Source organism: Punica granatum, chromosome 7 (genome assembly GCF_007655135.1).
Source record: "Punica granatum isolate Tunisia-2019 chromosome 7, ASM765513v2, whole genome shotgun sequence".
NCBI lineage: Eukaryota > Viridiplantae > Streptophyta > Magnoliopsida > Myrtales > Lythraceae > Punica > Punica granatum.
In genome coordinates, this window is record NC_045133.1 from 12,600,764 (window position 1) to 12,619,806 (window position 19,043).

At 35.7% G+C, this 19,043-nt stretch overlaps 1 protein-coding gene across 3 annotated transcripts; it reads left to right on the top strand.

Moving 5' to 3' along the window:
* The first annotated feature begins 4,593 nt into the window (after window positions 1-4,593).
* On the top strand, window positions 4,594-18,741 carry LOC116213435 (non-lysosomal glucosylceramidase). Of its 3 annotated transcripts, XM_031548372.1 has the most exons (20): window positions 4,594-4,862; window positions 4,982-5,113; window positions 6,571-6,681; window positions 6,827-6,916; window positions 7,004-7,080; window positions 7,167-7,266; window positions 7,542-7,615; window positions 9,305-9,405; window positions 9,502-9,605; window positions 10,254-10,307; window positions 10,392-10,447; window positions 10,537-10,575; window positions 11,981-12,122; window positions 12,315-12,499; window positions 14,693-14,760; window positions 14,955-15,027; window positions 15,872-15,933; window positions 16,035-17,286; window positions 17,652-17,902; window positions 18,263-18,741. In XM_031548372.1, exons 2-20 carry the CDS (start codon window positions 5,033-5,035, stop codon window positions 18,268-18,270), a joined length of 2,928 nt encoding a protein of 975 aa, XP_031404232.1. In that variant the 5' UTR covers window positions 4,594-4,862; window positions 4,982-5,032; the 3' UTR covers window positions 18,271-18,741. The 3 variants fall into 3 exon arrangements, with proteins under 3 accessions (XP_031404232.1, XP_031404231.1, XP_031404233.1); XM_031548371.1 differs by lacking the exon at window positions 18,263-18,741 and having other exon boundaries at window positions 17,652-18,190; XM_031548373.1 differs by lacking the exon at window positions 18,263-18,741 and having other exon boundaries at window positions 4,595-4,862; window positions 6,827-6,883; window positions 17,652-18,190.
* The last annotated feature ends 302 nt before the right edge of the window (window positions 18,742-19,043 follow it).

Sequence of the window (19,043 nt, forward strand, 5' to 3'; positions counted from 1 at the left end):
TAATTAGCACCTTATTTATAGGATGCGGTTAAAAAGTTAAAAGCATCACTTATCTTAGTGTAAATATGATGACATAAGATAAAAGAGAGGAGAATATATTGCCCACTTAATATTATTCTCCACTCTCTCTCCTCTAGGGTTCAACCTCTCCTTATTTTGCTTTTCAAAATCTATTTCCAATTCTTTATCTTTATATTTCTTACCCTTAATTTTTTTTCTTGCTCTTCCAATTTAATCCATACATTAACATATTGAAAAAATAATAATTATAGTTAGATTACGGTATGCGCAAGTTAGGTCGTGCTGATGCTGAGGTAAATTTTTATTATATATAAATACAGAAATAAGAAAAATGAAAATGATAAAGAAAAATATATATAGATAAACATACAAGAACTTGCAAAAATGAAAAAAGACAAAGCAAAAACTTGAGCTTGACATGTGGCTTGAATGAACAAGAGTTTAGATGTATTAACTAGGGACCGAGTCTGCGTTTCGTCGCGGGTATATAAGTTTTCTCAAATAATTTGTTAGATCGATGTAATATTAAAAAGTTATTATTTATAATACATGTTTATTTATATATAAGTATTTTTATTGTTCAAAATTATCTTTTACTATGTCTTACTGGTTTGAAACGAATTATAATAAAAAAATAAGATTCGAAATGTTTTGTTGGAATCGATATTCTAAAGTAATCGAAAAAAAACCCGTTTGGTTTTAGGGTTAGTTTTAAAATTTTAACTCTAACTTTAACTCTATTCACTACACAACAAAAGTCAACAACACAATTATTACTTTTTTCATTTCAATTTTTAAACCATTCAATTCAATTTTTAATATTAAATTCTCTAAACTATTCATTACTTTTTCACATTTTTTTCTCATAATTCAACAATTCAATCATTACAACCCAATTAAAATCAAAACTCAACTCTACTTAATTCTAAAATCAAACACACTAAATTGAACTTCATTGTTTATTTACGGCTCTAAGATATCCCCATAATGAAAGTATTGCTTTAAATAACAAAGTTGTTTTTGATGATATGGATAGAAATATTAAAATGATAATATACATAAAGAGGAAAGATGAGGAAAATAGGCGATCAATAGATGCATACATTTGTTAGAATTCATTGCATACATCATATCATAAATGATTTTGAAATTTCAATAAATAGAGTAGTTATAAAGCTATTAAATTTGTACGAAAGATATAATAATTTTATGCAAATTTTTGTCGGTTCTTCGAGATTTTATCATGCAAGTTTGCCATGATATTTATTTAGAAATCACGAACATAGTCAAAGATTAATTGAAACAATGATGAATGCATTCCACAAAGAGATGGAAAGATTGAGAAGTGCTAACATAGAAAATGGGAGTCAAGAAAGTGAAAGAGTTACAAGTCAAAATAATGAAAACTTAGATAGTGATTGGTTTCAATGAGACGATGACCCCGAAGCTTAAATGAAGATGAATTATTATCAGACAATTAAACATTTAATGAATCATTTAAACGTAGATAGTTATGATCTAAATGAATGGATAAAACATGCCAAAGTGTTGAAAGAAAGAATAAATAATCTAGAAAGTTTATCAAAAATTTAAAAAATCTATCAAACGCCATTATTCGAAAGAGGTCAATAGTTATATACTTATAAAGAACAATTAAAGCAAGAGTTATTTTACATATTTGCATAAATTGAAAATAAATAAAGGTTAATAGAAAATGAAAGAAAAAGAATTTCTTCATTTATTTGCTAATAAAATTGTGAATATTATAAGATATTTTAATTTCAATCTGCAAGATAGTGTGAAAATTGCAATAAGTAAGAAAACTCATAGTGGCTAAATCCTTGAGCCTAAAAACGTCTAAGGTGCATCTAGTTTCTTTGTCTACTCACGTCGATCAAATTCTTGGAACCGTGCCTTGGCACACTTGGTTGATAAAGTTTTTACTACCAAGAGGAGTCATGTGTGTTTTCAACGTGAACAATTCTTTATCAATGTTGGTTGGTTTTAGGTGGGTTAATTTTAGGTTATTTGGCGCTTGTTATCCTCAGGTAGGCATCAAGTGCGAGTCTATCATTGGAGAAAAATTATGATTGGCAAGGGTTTCTTACACGATTATAGATTAGTTGGACAGCGAATTTCTGATTATCAAGTTGTATACACCTAAAAAAGAGATTTGTATACTTTAATTCAACCAAACTTAAAAATATTAAAAAAACAAAAAACAGAGGATGGATGATTGAAGGTGGGAAAACCCACCCTACTCGCTACCACCATCCACAACCAAACAACATATGTAGGTTATTTTATGATATTTTATGATTTATGTGCGGCTCAATATCCACTCGGCCAATCTTTGTGTTGCAAATGTTGCCGTCAAGCGCCATCTCAGCATGTCTAACTAAAATTAACGAGAGCTATAATGATATGTTAACGTGATAGTTAATAGATAGTTTGTGTATTTCCTTGAACTGAAAAGGTTTGTGATAATAGAAATAGAAATGAGTGCCAAGTTAGTGTTTTTATTGGTAACTAGTTGATACTCGATCGTTCTGCGATAACCTTTTATCAATTTTTGTAAGAAAGAGTATACATAATCAACCGCATAAAATAAATAGAAAAGGAAGATATAAAAACTATATGTTTCACCGAGTAGATATAATAAATATTATAAATTGTATGAGAGAGAATTAAATAAGTTAAATTCATGATGAAAAGCAAATACTTATGTGCCTTATAAAAATGCAAATAACATATATATTAAGAGATGATAGTTTTTATAATATGTATATTTGCATAAGAAGAGTGGTAGATATCATGTACTGGTTAGTGCATTAGAAAAAACTGTAGAGAATTGATATATAACTTTTGAAATCAATTTTCAAGTTTTCTATTTATAGGATATTTGACATATTGAACTTGGAAAAAGGCACATATCTCCATGAGTTTTTTCAGTCGTCGAGAAAACTTTTAGTTTTTCAAAATAATTCATTGGACATAATCAAAACAAAATATAGTGAAGATACATTGAATTGAAATTGAAAGGTTAATTAACGTGGAGCTGAGAGTTTGCCAGCTAGGTTTACATGGTGTAATCACGTCTCACATGTCATTACGCTATAAATTCTTATATGTTAGATATTTAACAAATTTGATGTACAAATGGATATAGATATAAAAAATTATATATTTTACCAAGTGGACATAATATATACTACAAATTATGAAAGAACTAAATATCCGATGGCAAATAAACATGTAATCAAGCCATAACTCATATGCGAAAATTATACATATATTCCATGGGTTTGCTGGGAATTCATTGTGAGTTGAAAGTATTAGTTAGGCGAAAATTCGAATACTCCTTGTTATAGAAAAATATATTTTAAATTTATAATTTGCATCGGTGCAATAGAAATTGGGGGATTTACAGCGTAAAAAAGATTGTCGTGTATAAAAAGATGATGTAAAAAAAGGAATTTCTCTTTCATATTTATAGGGCATTTGGTACATTGAACTTGAAAAAAATATAACTCATTACGGGGAGTTCTTTCAAAATATCGAGCAGTCTTTTAATTTTTTTAAAAATAATTATATATTATTACCTACTAATAATATGAACGAATAGTCACAATACGTTATATATGACTTATCAAAATAATAAAATTCATTAAACTAAAATTGAAAGGTCAATTTAATAGGAATTAAGGGTTATTGAATGGACTGATTCAAGAAAGTAACGACATTTTATTAAGAGCTAAGGATTTTTAAATGAAACTCTTATGTTGTGTTTAGTTTTAGAGTTAAGTAGAGTTAAGTTTTGATTTTAATTGGATTATAATGATTGTGTTGTTGAATTATGAGAAAAAGTATGAAAAAGTAATGAATAGTTAAGAGAAAATAATAGTTGTATTGTTGAATTTTGGAAAAAGTAATGAATAGTTAAGAGAAAGTAATGATTAGTTGAGAGAAAGTAATGATTGTATTGTTGAATTGTGGAAAATGTAATAAATAGTTAAGATAAAATAATGATTGTGTTGTTGAATTAAAAATAAGTGGAATTAAATGGAATATAGTTAAAATTAAAGTTAAAACCATTTCCTGAAAACAAACAAGCTACACATTCCGCGCATCGGCTTTTATATATTATAAATATGTTGATTGATATATTGATTGATTTGATTTACCCCTTCTAAAATAATTTGGTTGTGTTTAGTTTTTGAGTAGGATTGAGATATTATTCGACTCTATTTTTGAAATAAGAAAAGATGAAAAAATAATTATTATAAGAGTTGATAAGTATGTAGATGATTGAAAATATATATATATGTGTATATATATATATATTATATATAGATATAAAAGTAGATGAATAATTTATTATCAAAAAGTTAATTATAATTATAGTTAGAAAAAAAAGTGTGAGTGATAAATTATTATTAAATTTGAAAAAAATAAAATAGTAATGTTTAAATTCGTGGAAGAATAGGGTTTAGCGTGGCAGAGTAAAATTGTTATTTCAAAGCAAAACGCGAGCAATAGTTTTTGGAAACTAAAATAAAATTGGAGTAGACCGACCGATCTCAAAAGGGCCATAGCATTTTCCAAGGCCCAGCCGACTTTCATCTCCCTCCGGTCTTCTTCTCACCGCTCCTCTGCTCCTCCGTTCCCGTGGCTGTGTGGTCGTGTCTGGGACGCGACAGCTAGCTGCTGATCTCTCTGAAGCTGCCTTTCATTGTTTCGGCTTCCTCTCTTCTCTTCTCTCTCGTTGTGGGCGGCAATCTGCAACTGCAAACAACTTCTGCTTCTGCTGCCGCTGTCTATGCGTAGCTGGAGTGAAGGAGGTCAGTACAGCTCTCGTTTTAGGGTTTTGTAAATTCGTACCCTTCTGACGCTAATTGGCAAGTGGACTGATTGATTGATTGGTCTTCAGTAGCTAATTTTTCCCCTAATGGTGATGCAGCTGGGAAGTTTCAGTGCTTTTATTGATCGCGAAGGAGCATAATCAGTCGACATGGTGAGTGGGAATCTGTTTCACTGTAGAAAGCATTCATGGCCCCCCGAAGAGTATATCAGCAGAGCAACTTTACAGCTCGTAAGTTCTTTGCCGCTTAACCTCTGCCTTTGGTTTTTCAATTTCTTGCTAATTATTTCGACGTTCGTTTGGACTGCCCCTGTTTAGTTGAAATAATAATTAATGGAAAACGAGTCCCTTGTGTTATTTCGTCCCGGGATTAAGGTTCCTTCCCTCACCTGCTTTTCTGCACAAGGGATGCATAAATGCGGCGCCTTCTTCATATTGATGATGAAGTATGTCTATCTGTGCCCTGCCCACCATTTTGATCGTCTCCAATAAAGTACAAACGTTGCCAGTTGTTACGAGCAGTGACTCTTTCCCCAAAATTAGTACAAACATTGCCAGTTGATACTAGCGGCAACTCTTTCCGCAAAATTATGAACAGCAGCTGTTGTATTGCCATAATGCGCAACATTCAGTCATTTAATGCAGCTTCATGTCCTGTCTTCATAGTTCGTCAATTGGCCCCCTCCATCTTCAATAAGCATTGCTCGTCTCCGTTATGATTTTTTGATTCTTTCGTTAACAATTATGAGTTTCTACAATAGTGCATGTGGGTCACAGGTATGACACTCGATGGCAGTTAGTGCAGCCTTTCTGTGAAGCCTGAAACTTTACGAAATCAATGAATTAACAACCACTTTTATTTTTCCCCTTTAAATTAACAAACTTTCAAAAATCATTTGTACCCTGGTTGGATAAATATACTAGTGGTTGGAAGAATTCTTTAGTCTTGCTTCGGCTAAATATAGTCCGATTTTCTTTTGTGTTGTTTAATTGCTATCATTTATGTTCTCACAGTAAATAACCCCATAATCAATGGGGTCCTCTTGACTTTTTGCATAAACAAATAACTTCTCCTTTGAGCCTTTTATTTTCTGATGCAACAATCTTTACCTTCCCGTTAGTAATACAATATCGCTCAACATAGAACTAGCTGTTAATTTAATTTGTAAACTAGTATTATGAATTGAGTGATTAGTAATATATTTGAATAAATGTTATAAACACGTGGATTTGTGTCTTTTATATCCATATTTGATACTGCATATTAGAAAATGATACCAAACATGCGGCTATTTAAGAAATGTAACGATATGTACACTTCACATAATTTTTTATGTGTTATCGGCCTCTAGTTCCATTTATGATGCCATGACTGGGTCAACAGATGTAAGAAAGTTGAATTTCATGTAGCAGATGCTCTCTTCCCAGAATTTTGGTCGGGGATTATTTCTACTTGAGACTTGTAAAAGGGTAAATAACTACCGGCCATTTTAATGTCTCTGAAAAAGCACAGCAACCCTTGTTATCTCCATGTGATCTAGATAAATGAAATGAATTATATGAAATTTAAACCTTTTTTATTCACTTTCTCTGAGTGACAATAAACATCCACTCTAGACTATATGTTCTGTTCGCTTGCTCAGGAATTGCATTTATCTTGAATGGTTTAATCTGATACTATTTTGCAGTTTGATTTTGATAGCGCTGCTCCACCAGAACAAGCTTGGCGGAGGAGATTGGACAGTCACGCAAATATTCTTAAGGAATTCAGTGTCACATTTAGGGAGGCAATTAAAATGGTAAAATTTTTTGTCGTTATAATTTTATTAATTATATATGTGCTATGCACATCCTAATATATATATATATATATATATTATATTAAACTTCATTTCTCACTTTTATGGCACTATGGTGCTGATTGTTTTAAGTTTCATATACTAGGTGCGGCTGGGCATACGCTTGTGGTCATATATCAGGGAAGAAGCTTCGCATGGAAGGGTAGATCGTGATCTTTTGCTCATAATAATTGTTGTTAGTGTCTTGGTTACTGGTGCATTTGCTATACAAGATGCTTTGGCTCTGAATAAGTCATTGATTTCCTTGCACTCTTATATGTAGAAAGCACCTATTGATCCCTTCACTAAAGAAAGTTGCAAGCCATCTGCGTCTCAAGGTGTTCCATTGGGAGCAATGGGGTAAGTAGTTGATGAGTAAGTTTGAGTCCATATTTACTTTATGGAGCAGGTTGGTCTCATTCAGCTTATCCCTAAATTACTTACAGAAGTGGCAGCATATCTAGAGGATTTAGAGGAGAGTTCAGGCAATGGCAAATTATCCCTGGTATATGTGAAGCTTCACCTGTCATGGCTAATCAGTTCTCTGTAATGCTCCTCCCTAAATATTATCATCTACTTGTTTTTACTTGTGAAATAGTTTCATTTTACTCATAAAAAAAAAGAAATAGTTTCCTTTTTTTTAATAAATATTTCCATTATATGTTTTCCCCGTGTCCGATAAATTTCTCTTTGGTTCCGTTCTTAAAATGAGTAATTCAATTTATTTGTACTGGAAGAGATGCGCAAATATTTCAATGCTTTGAGTTCTCTAGACATAAAATGTCGTTGAACGTAATGTTAGTGTCCTTCTGATACTGCAGATTTTTATTTCTCGAGATGGTGGCAATAAAAATTATGCATCAGTTTTGGCTCCAGGGCAACATGAAGGATTAGGGTAAGGAGGATATCAAACTAATGAAATTTGATAATCAAGAGATGCCTGTCTGTGAAGTTAAATGCCTGAACATGTCAAGCATACATTGATCTTATATATTTGACCTGCGTATCAAGGAGGGTAAAGTATTTTGACTTGTCTTTGAAGACTGCTGTAGAAGAGACTCACTCTGTGATTTAAAGTTGCACATTTGCACCTTTGCTTTTAAAATATGATGCCTTACCTGTCTCTTTTTTTTGGGGGGGTTAATAACCAAAAAAAGCACAAACTTTTCACATTTTAACAATTGTAGCATTAACTTTTTTCCTTAACCTAAAAATACACAAACTTTCGATTTGATAACAATTCTAGCACGGCGTCAAATTTTTCATTAATTTAGACGGAATCGAGGCCACATAGGGTGCCGGCTACCCCAATTGGGGGGTTAGCCACCCGCCAGAATCAGGAGAATCCCCAATTTGAGGATTCTCCCGATTCCGGGAGTGGGGGCGTCGATTCCAACCACCACCCCCCAATTGGGGTCGCCGGCGCCCTACCCCCGATTGGGGTCGTCGGCGCCCTCTGTGGCTTCGATTCCATCCAAATTAACAGAAAATTTGATGCTGTGCTAAAATTATTATCAAATCGAAAGTTTATGCATTTTTATATTAAGGAAAAAAGTTTGTGCTAAAATTGTTAAAATGTGAAAAGTTTGTGCTTTTTTTTTTAGATACATTCACACTGCTTATTATACACTCATTTCCTCAATCACCTGCCATGCCAATGAGATCTATATATTATTAGAACTTTAATATATAATAATTTAATCGAGAAATGAAAAGATATTCCAAAAATATATTATTAGTAACATTAAATGTTAAAACAGATTTATAAGAAGGCGAAGTGATGATTGCTGCTATGGCTGCCGAGCCACTCATCTGGCGGTCTATTCCAGCCTATTTTAGGATAACTCAGCATTGACCTGGGTGGATCCATAAGGCAGTAAATCAATCCTGATTTTGGTGGCTTTATAAGTGACAATGCTTGTCCGTTAAAACTTGATCATTAATAACGTTAGATTATATTTTCTTGCTAAAAGTTGCATTCCATGATATATGCTGTTGTGTGTTTAGAGTGTAACTTCTAATTAGAAATGTGAATTCTGTTGCAATTTACCTTTGAATAATTTAAAAGAGGGATGCATATATTTAATTTAAATTCAGAGTATGTAAATGGAATTTACCTTTACCTTTTTGAAACATGCGATGAGGGTCCATATTTGTCAAGATTGTCATTGCTATTCAGCAATCCTAGAAGGCTGTTTAGTGTAACTGTAGCGTGCATTAATAAATGTATTGCACAGTGGCCTTACCATTAGCACATTTTGTTGATCAGCATGAGAATATTTCAGTAAGGAAATTAAGGACAATATGCCTAAATAGGTGGTGGCCCTGCTTCCTGGTGTATGGACCTCTCCACCTCCCTTTAAAGTTATTGTTCTTCCTATTGTGTGGTTTGCAATATTCCTTTATGGCAACAAGTTGTGTACAGTGTTTAATCGGCACCAGTGTTGCCTTCTTGTGTACTTCTTAAGTTTGAAGCTTTGTCAGCTTAATTGTAGGTGCAGTTTTATTATTGTTTTCATAAAACCCAGCAACTTTTTCGTCTTCTGCAAGCTGTTATTGTTTTCTTGATTTTATTGTATGGCAGGAAAAAGGGCGATCTAGGTATATCATCTTGGGGTTGGAACCTCAGTGGTGACTGCTCCACATATCATGCTCTATTTCCAAGGGCTTGGACTGTATATGATGGTATTGAACTATCATTTGTTGAAAGCTTTGTTCTCAATATGCCTTTGATCTTGCTGTGGTAATAATAGCAATGACATCAATTAAAAATATCATCAGGCGAACCAGATCCAGAATTGAAGGTGTCGTGCAGGCAGATATCACCCTTCATACCACATAATTATAGAGATAGTAGTCTTCCTACAGCAGTTTTTGTTTATACGGTATGTCTTGCTCAACTTCTAAACAAGTGAATAAGTGACCATTTGAATGTTAGCATCCAGTATCCTGACAGTTACAGTGATGTCACTTCATTTTTCCAGGAGGTGTTTGTATTGTACTGACAAAAAAATTGCAATTACATCCAAATTATATTAAACTAAAATATGGATATAAGTGCTTGATTGCGTGATATGATATGGTTAGTATGATATCTAGTGTGATTATCTAATTTTATATCTGACCACCTACTTCTAATGGATACAAGGGAAACTGTAGAAAATCTTAATGAAAATCTTAGAAAAAGAGAGAATTCAAGGTCGGAGAGATAAAGATTGGCCTTACTTGCAGTCCTATAGCAAAACCATCCAGTGAATTGGTAGTACAAACAGCCCCATGCATGTGCACCTTTGTTTTTGTGATTCTTCAAGAGAATCCATGCTATATTTTCCTGCAGCTGCATTGCGCTGTAGTGAAATGTCTGCGTCATGCATCTTCTTTACTATAACTTTGATGCTGAATTTGTTCAGTGGGTTGTGGATTTTTCTGTTTTTATGAGTTTGTTAGTAAATTGCGAGTAATTTTGTGTAAGTTATTTGAATGCTTCATAGTTGTTTTCATAACTAGCTTGCATTTGGGCCATACTTTTGTAGTTAGTCAATACTGGAAAGGAAAGGGCAAAAGTCAGCCTTCTCTTTACATGGGCGGTAGGATGAATTCCTTCAAAACTCGTGAGCAATTTCTACGCTGTACTCGAATCTGTTATTCAGTCAAGGTGTTTGCTTATACAGAATTCAATTGGTGGAGTTTCTCACTTATCGGGAGACCATGTGAATGAACCATTTATGTAAGTATATCCAGTTTAGGTTCATTTTGTTTGTATCATCTTATGCAGATTTGTGAAACATAAATTTACTCTACTATTTTCAATTATAGTGGCGAAGATGGAGTCTCCGGTGTACTTCTGCATCACAAGCAAGTGATCAAACCCTAATTCCTTTTATGATGGTTGGTTTGCGCATTTCTCTTCATCATTTAATGTTAAGAGGCTAAAGTGAAGGCAAGGCTTTCTCAATCCTCCCTTCAAAATAAGAGATGATGAAATTACTACTACAACGAAGGAAGGAGAGAGAGAGAGAGAGAGAGAGAGAGAGAGAGAGAGAGAATTACCAACGGAAAAAAAAAGCATGGGAAAGAAAAGACAAGGAAAAAGGAGTGAGACTTTCATAGATTGAGATGGGAGTTTAGTCATTTGTACGGTGTGCTATGGATTAGCAATTCAATGCTGTGTCCTTTCCTAAAATACTAAAAGGTGCAACTTGTGCTCCTGCATGGCTGCGCATGTGGATACAGATATGGTCATCGATTAAGTCTGTCTTTGAAAAGTCCACGAATATACAATAGCCATGGAATTATCAATGATAATATCTTCAATGTTAGATTTTCAATTTGAATTATCATTTGTACCAAGCCACTGAAAAAAAATTTGCTAAGGCTTAGATTAGCCAGTAAAATAAGGGGTTGCACTCGTATTGTGCTTTAAGGCATGATTTGGCAAGCAAGTAAGAATGGAAGCTTGTAGGCCACTTTTTTATGATTGCAATTGGGTTTCAATTTGCTTGCTTGACTTCTGATCATTCTCATTATAATTAATTGCTTTTACTTGAACATATATATGCAGTTAAAACTCTTTCTGGAGATGTATCTCCTGTCAGACAGGATTTTCCATGAATTGCATGCATGTGAGATGCTTTCAAATTTCAATATTGTTGCTACATGACCAACTTTCAATCATTGCCTCTACCTGACCTACTTCTAGGAGCTTCATTCCTCTTTCTTGCATCAATTGCCAATTTTTATTGATGGAATAATCGGGAAAGAAATTCTGAGACATTTTTGTATCTTTCTTTCTGTGTTCTTTGTCTCCCTCTATGCTTTCATCTCGGTCACAAAATTTAGAAATTTATTGAAAGGGTAGTTTATTCTATTCACTCATATTTTATGTGGATAGTTGATTCTGTTTTCTTCATTTGCTCCCATTTCACTAGACCATATCAGTGGTGAAGCTCAATATTTTTTCTCTGCTCAATTGTCCCTTTTATTGATTCTAAACTATTTATTGGTGACATTTCAATTTGGGCCTTCTGTTACTCGTTGTGAGAGAGGCCTATATGGCTGCTGGTCTGTAAGTTCTTGCAGTCTGCAAGTTTTGCCAGCATGCAAATCCTTGTTTTCAGTGCTTACTCGAGAAACATTGTGCAGCAGTTCAAATTCTCTGAGGATAGTACCATCTTAATTTGTTCTTATACTTTGTATTTGGGGAGGGATGTGTTTTCTTATCATTGCAAATTTGTATTTCTTTATTGTTGCATTGCTTCAGGACCGCCAAAGGAAATCCTCCTGTCACATTTGCGATAGCTGCTTGTGAAACCCAAAATGTCAATGTGACTGTTTTACCTTGCTTTGGGCTCTCTGGAGAATCGTCGGTTACAGCAAAAGATATCTGGGCTATGATGGTCAAGGTAAGGGCTCTCAGTGTTCGTTGGATTCTGTAGTATTTTTGCTTTTCCAGAAATTGAGTGATCTTGTAATTCTCATTGATTCCTCGTATATTTAGTATACTCTCAAGTGAATTAGGGACAAAGCATCCCATTTCTATAAAGTCAGTACTGATTCAATAGGTCATCTCATTATCTACCTAATTTTGCCTTTAGGATGGCCAATTTGACCGGGAGAACTTTAATTCTGGAGCAAGCTTGCCCTCCTCACCTGGGGAAACACTTTGTGCTGCTGTATCCGCTTCTGCATGGGTGGAACCTCATGGGAAGTGTACTGTTGCGTTTGCTCTTTCATGGTCTTCTCCGAAAGTTAGGTTCTCAAAGGGAAGCTCATACCATCGGTAAGTTTAATCATCGAATAGCGTGGCATTTTTCTGTTGCTCTTAATTATTTTCATTCCACGATTTATGCTTATGATGCATGTCCAATTTCAGTTCTTTTGCATAGATAAATTGGAATTGTGTATAAGAATGTGTTTGGGGTGGTTGTGTGAGGCTCCATAATTATTTTCACAACTTTTGGCAAAATCAGCGTTTGCTGAAAATTGACTGGCGAAATTGGAAACAGCTCCTGCTAATTGCATCTCAAGCATCAATCAATTACCATAAAATATTATCAGAAACATCTTAACAACCTGTTAAGACTAGTGGTTAGGGTTTTGTATTTATTTTATCATCAGCAACCTTCCACACCAAGTTATTGTTGTCGTCGTCGTCGTCGTCGTCGTCGTCATCGTTGTTATTGTCGTCGTCGTTATTGTTGTTGTTATAAGAGGGCTTGAAATGTCCACCACTTCATTGTTGATTCATATTCATCTTCTTTATCATCATGTTTTATTCTTTAAAAATCGTAACGCCAATGTAGACAAATAGAAACCTAAAGCCCAAACTAAATAGAAAAGCAAAAATGGGAGAGTTGTTGAACTTCTTCTTGGAGATTCAAGCCCCTTAATAATCACTGCTCCATCTGCATTTCTGAACCAGCACCAACTGCATTTCTATCACCCTCCTGCCACCACTTTCACTATTGCTGCCGAATCCAGCAGTTAAGAAGCAGAAAACAGCTATCACTACGCGTAAACCAAGTGGAATCATATAACATGAGGAAAGCAAGACAAGGAAAGAGAGACCAAAAACAAGAGGAAAGCAATGAACAAGATGCAAGCTTTCCCTGGATGGAAGGAAGCTAGCTCATCATTCATTGCTTTCCTCTTGTTTCTGGTCTCTCTCTCTGTCTTGCTATTTCATGTTATGTAATTCCACTTGGTTTGCATACGGTGATAGTTGTTTTCTACTCTCTTCCCGTCTTATATAACTAATGTATAAGGTGGATAAATCCAAGCGATCTTTTTGTAGGCATTTGCCCCAAATGATTCCTATTGTCAAGTGTACCCATTTCGAATTTCATTCCAATCAGTATCTTTATCAATATGATGCTTCTGTTTGATACATTAAGAAAGCCGCATAAGTGAATATATAACCCACAAAAAGTGGCTAAATTGTGGTGTAATGTGTATGCCCCCTGTTCCAGTCATGGAACAGATGAAATAAATAAATAAAAATGCATTTTTGTCTTAAGAATGAAATCTTATTGGAACTGTCCATATCCAGTTCATGCTTCGGAATCATATCGCATGACAAAGGCAGAAAAAGAAATATTAGTAACTTGGTCTAGGGCATCTACCATTATACCTACAATGATTGGAAAAGGGGTAGAAAGGTTTCTGCTAAAGGGAAGATATTAAATTATTTTTACAAATTTGTAGGACAAGTCTGATGGAAAAGTATGGTTCTTCACATACCTTCCTCTTTTTCCCTTGGGGTATCCCGAAAAACATTCTATTTTTCTGCTCCAGTAACTTTTCTGATTTTCAAAACCACGCCAGATCTCTCTCCTTGTACATTTCTCTTTGTACGCCCTTTTCCTACCCCATAAAGTCGCTGGCAACCATTGACGCTGCCTGCGACCAAGCAGGGTGGGTGCTGGCTGGCATCAATGCCCCTAACCCCCTGGATCACGAAGACAGAGGGGTACGGGAGGAGAGGGAGATATGGGGTGGTTTTGCAAATTAAATCGAGCAAAAGAATTCTTTTCCTGGTGCCCAAAGAAAAGGGGGCTTAGAAAACCCAAAATATATAATGATAAATATTTATAATAATATAGGAGAAGAGTTAATGGAAAATAATGATCTCACATGAAAAGTGATGCTACGGTACACTAGACCAAGAAAATGGGGAAAAGGTAAACGCAGTATAAAATTTTTCCAAATCAACAATTTAAATAACATAGTGGCCACGATATGACAGGAAGAGACCCAGCTTTGTAGTATATCTAAGTAGATCTCTGGTTTTTGTTTTTTTTGTCAGTTGATCTGGTAGAAGTTCACTTTGTTTTTAGTGAATAATTTCTGGGATTTGAGCACTCGTAGTTTTTTTTTTTGATGAATAGCATTTATGTTGTTATGGTTGCAGGTTTTGCAACTGTACCGGCTAACTTGGCTAACAAATTAGAGAAATTGTTTTTTGTTTTTTCAGGAGGTACACAAAATTTTATGGCACATCTGAAAGAGCAGCTCTCAATTTGGTACATGATGCATTAAAGCGTACGTTGTTCTATAGGTTCGGTGGTGTTGCGCTGTTTTTGTAACAGCATGTAATTTTTTCTTTGGCCAATGTAATAACATATGAAAACATCAATCTGTCTTATATTTTACTTTGTTAAAATATTTTACTCAACCTTGTTAAAATATTTTACTTTCGAGTAACTTGCATTTGACTTGGTTGAACTGTTTATCAGATTATAAGCGATGGGAAGAAGAGATTGAAAAATGGCAGGCCCCTATCCTCAATGACGAAAATCTTCCAGAGTGGTACTTATATTCTGCTCTATGCAATGTTATGGTGGTTTACGTACGCTAGAGTATTGCTTCTTTACTTCTGCTACTCAAAAGTTTCCTGTTATTGATGTGGAACATGTGACGCATTTCATAATTATGTCGATGTTTGAACAAAGATTGCATTGAGTGTTACAACTCCCATGCTAAAAATCTATTTCTGCTTTTTTGACTTATGACCAAGGAAAGACCTCTGAGCTATAATGGGGAGAGAAATTTCTCCCCTCCAATTAGTGAGTAAATTAAGAATTAACCCTGGAAAGATATATTCCACATTAACGGGATCGTTGACTCCCTTTTCACATCTACTCGAACACTGACCCTTAAAAAGTAATTTAGTTGAATCATTCACCCAATTTACTTCGATCCATTCCCTGACCCTTTATGGGTTGTAACAGGATCATTGACCTGATTGATGTACTTTTGTGTGACGGGTCGATGTAAAAGTTAGGTGCAGGACCCAATTAATGTGAGGATATATCTATTAGGAATAAAGTAAAATTGTTAATGTACTTGATTTTTATCTTGAACCCTTAGCCTAGATAAAGCTAGTCCTACTTTTAACTGTATGTTTGTGTTGGAGGGAGATGAAGAGAGGGAAAGGGAAATGGAGGGGAGTGTATAAAAAATTTATTACAATTTGCTCCATCTCTATCCCTCTCTTTGCACTTCCCTCCAACTTAAGCACACCCTAAAATATTATCATCTATGTCACTTCGTCAAACTGTTGACGCCATTGTGAAAATGCACAAAGATGCTGATATACGTTTTGCTTTCCAATTTTCGGTGCTAGATGTTCATGCCTTTCCACACTTTGCAGGTACAAGTTCACTTTGTTTAACGAGCTCTACTTCTTGGTTGCTGGTGGAACAGTTTGGATTGGTAATGATCCTGTACCTAAACTTTTAGATCCCTCAGTTTTCTGCTATTTTAGCTGCTTTCTCGTACTAAAAGCTTTTCTAAGTCCGTTTCTCTTTCCTCAGACTCCTCATTGGTGGACGAAAGCATGAGAAATTATCCTAAGACAACGGAGAGAAACCTCGAGGCAAATAAATGTTTTGAAAGTCAGCAAAATTGTGTTGGATCAAATCATCTGACCACAATAGTTCCCAGTGATTTGGATCAAAACTGTGTTGGATCAAATCATGAACCAGGGATTCATCACAGGGAGACAGTTCCTGCAGAGTCTTCCTATTTCTTTAATTCTATGAGCCAACATGATGAGAGGAATGACGTTGGTCGATTTCTGTACTTGGAAGGAGTGGAGTACATCATGTGGTGCACATATGATGTCCATTTCTATGCATCCTTTGCCCTCCTCGAGCTGTTCCCCAAAATCGAGCTCAGTATTCAGCGTGATTTTGCTAAGGCTGTCTTGTCTGAAGATGGAAGGAGAGTCAAATTCCTCGCTGAGGGAAACTGGGGTATTCGAAAAGTTCGAGGATCCGTTCCCCATGATCTTGGGACCCATGATCCATGGCATGAGATGAATGCGTATAACATCCACGATACCAGCAAGTGGAAAGACCTCAACCCCAAGTTTGTCCTGCAGGTATACCGAGATTTCTCAGCAACAGGAGATATGGCCTTTGGGGTCGATGTGTGGCCATCTGTTCGTGCTGCAATGGAATATATGGAACAATTCGATCGGGATGAGGACGGTCTTATAGAGAATGACGGGTTTCCTGATCAAACCTATGATGCGTGGACAGTACATGGGGTGAGTGCCTATTGTGGTGGTTTATGGCTGGCCGCGTTACAAGCAGCCGCTTCCATGGCCCTTCAATTGGGTGATAGAGACTTTGCGGAGTGGTGTAAGAGCACTTTCTTGAGGGCGAAGCCTGCGTTTGAAGCGAAGTTATGGAATGGTTCTTATTTCAATTACGACAGCGGATCCAGCAGTAATAGCAAATCTATTCAAGCGGACCAACTAGCAGGGCAGTGGTATACCTTCTCATCAGGCTTACCTTCCCTTTTCGATGAGGGTAAAATAACGAGCACACTCCAGAAGATTTATGATTTTAATGTGATGAGAGTTAAGGGGGGTAAGATGGGTGCTGTGAATGGGATGCATCCAAATGGGAAGGTTGATGAGACATGCATGCAATCACGTGAGATCTGGACCGGCGTGACTTATGCTGTGGCTGCTACAATGATTTTTGCTGGAATGGAGGAGGAGGGATTTAAGACTGCTGAAGGTATTTTCACTGCGGGGTGGTCGGAAGAGGGATATGGGTAAAGTTCTACCTATGCCCTTTCTCTCTCATATTTTTCGTCTTTTCTATTATCTGCGACATGGCTATTCGTGGTGTTAGGTCTTTCCTTCACCTTCATTTTCTCAGAAATTCGTGATGAATTTATTGCCTTATATTGCTATGGAGTAGTTAAATCATTTGCTTTAGAGTTTTATCATGGATTAGCTTCTTGATGATGTTGTGGCATGGATTCGTTCTATTAAAGGGGCACAATTTTCTGAATATGAACGATAGAATGCTACAGTGATCGACTTTATCCCCGTACTGCTGTAAGTTTTCATGTAGTTTTAGAAAATTTCTCTGGCAAGATACCTGAAATGTTCTGTATGTCTTCTTGTGTTACAGATATTGGTTCCAGACGCCTGAGGCTTGGACGATTGATGGACACTTCCGGTCCCTCATATACATGAGGCCGCTATCCATATGGGGTATGCAGTGGGCTCTTTCCCTGCCCAAGGCAATACTCGAGGCCCCCAAGATTAACGTGATGGACAGGATCCACGTGTCGCCCAATAGTTGGAGACCTAAAGGGAATGAAATGAGCGTGAGGAGAATCGCGCCCAAAAGAGGGTGCTTCGGCAATTCCACCTTCTACTGTACATGCGAATAATCTCTCTCTCTCTCTCTGCATGTCGTCTTCTACATATCTGTCTGTCTTTCTACTGTACGCTTTGTTTCCTCGAACATTCCAGATGAATTTGTTTCTGGTCAGGGGTTTTAGTGGCAGCTTTCTTATTTTTCTTCCCAATAATTATGGCCATATGAGTTGTGCTTGATGTAATAATAATAAGGGGAAAATATGCCATACCATAATGTTTTGCTTTTGGGTAAATTTTATTATAATTTTTTAAAATTACGCTATATAACATAACGATTTGGGTTTAGTGTCAATTATACTTGAAGTTGAATTTTCTGTGAAAATTAATGATATGATCCAGCTAGAGGATCCTTCGCAGGGGCATGAGGAAGAATCCCAGGATGACAGGGTCCGGCATGAAGACGAGCTTTGGGATAAGCATGTGCCAGCTAGAGCAAGTACAAGAGCGCGAGCCAAGCGGATTCAACAAGCCATGCAAACGCTGTTATTGCATGTCCATGGAGGAGAAGTCGAGCTCTTGGGTGGGTTGCATGTGGAACAAGAAATCACGACCGTTCATAACTTAGAAATTTATTTAGAAGATGATCTCAGTTCAAAAGGCTAAATTTAGTTGTTTTTCAATTACTTGGGCCTATTTTATTTTTGGGCTCATTACACTTAGAATTTATTTTAGCTCAGTCTATTAACTCAATTAGGTTATTAGCTAGTATCTCTCTATAAATAGGCATGTGGCCTCCCTAGAGAAGATATTGATGCGAATCTCGACGAACCTGTCACAAGACCCAACAACAATAGAATGAGAACAAATCCAGGATCGTCCAATTAAGGTTTCGAGGATATGGAATATTGACCTGCTGACTATAAAGAGTCATAAATCAATATTATAATATGAAATATTGACCCGCTAGCTATAAGGAGCTAGAAATTAATATTATAAATGTCGGGAATCACAAGTCATCACACTTGCAATATCGGCGAAGTTGATGAAGAACAGCTTGATGCAAATCGTGGCACGACTTTAAGGGATTTAGTTCAAGTTCTAATTGGATCGATTACGCGAGCACGGGCAAAGAAGTTTAAAGATGAACTCAACGGCCTGATTCAAGAGGTTTGGGCTCAAGCAAATTCGTAGAGGCCTA

Bases quoted from the DNA above. Each gene is read 5' to 3' on its own strand.
- LOC116213435 (XM_031548371.1), top strand. From the start codon at position 5,033: ATGGTGAGTGGGAATCTGTTTCACTGTAGAAAGCATTCATGGCCCCCC. The intron at 10,576-11,980 runs GCAAGTGATCAA...GCATTGCTTCAG, and splicing joins GGTGTACTTCTGCATCACAA to GACCGCCAAAGGAAATCCTC. The intron at 14,761-14,954 runs GTACGTTGTTCT...ACTGTTTATCAG, and splicing joins GGTACATGATGCATTAAAGC to ATTATAAGCGATGGGAAGAA.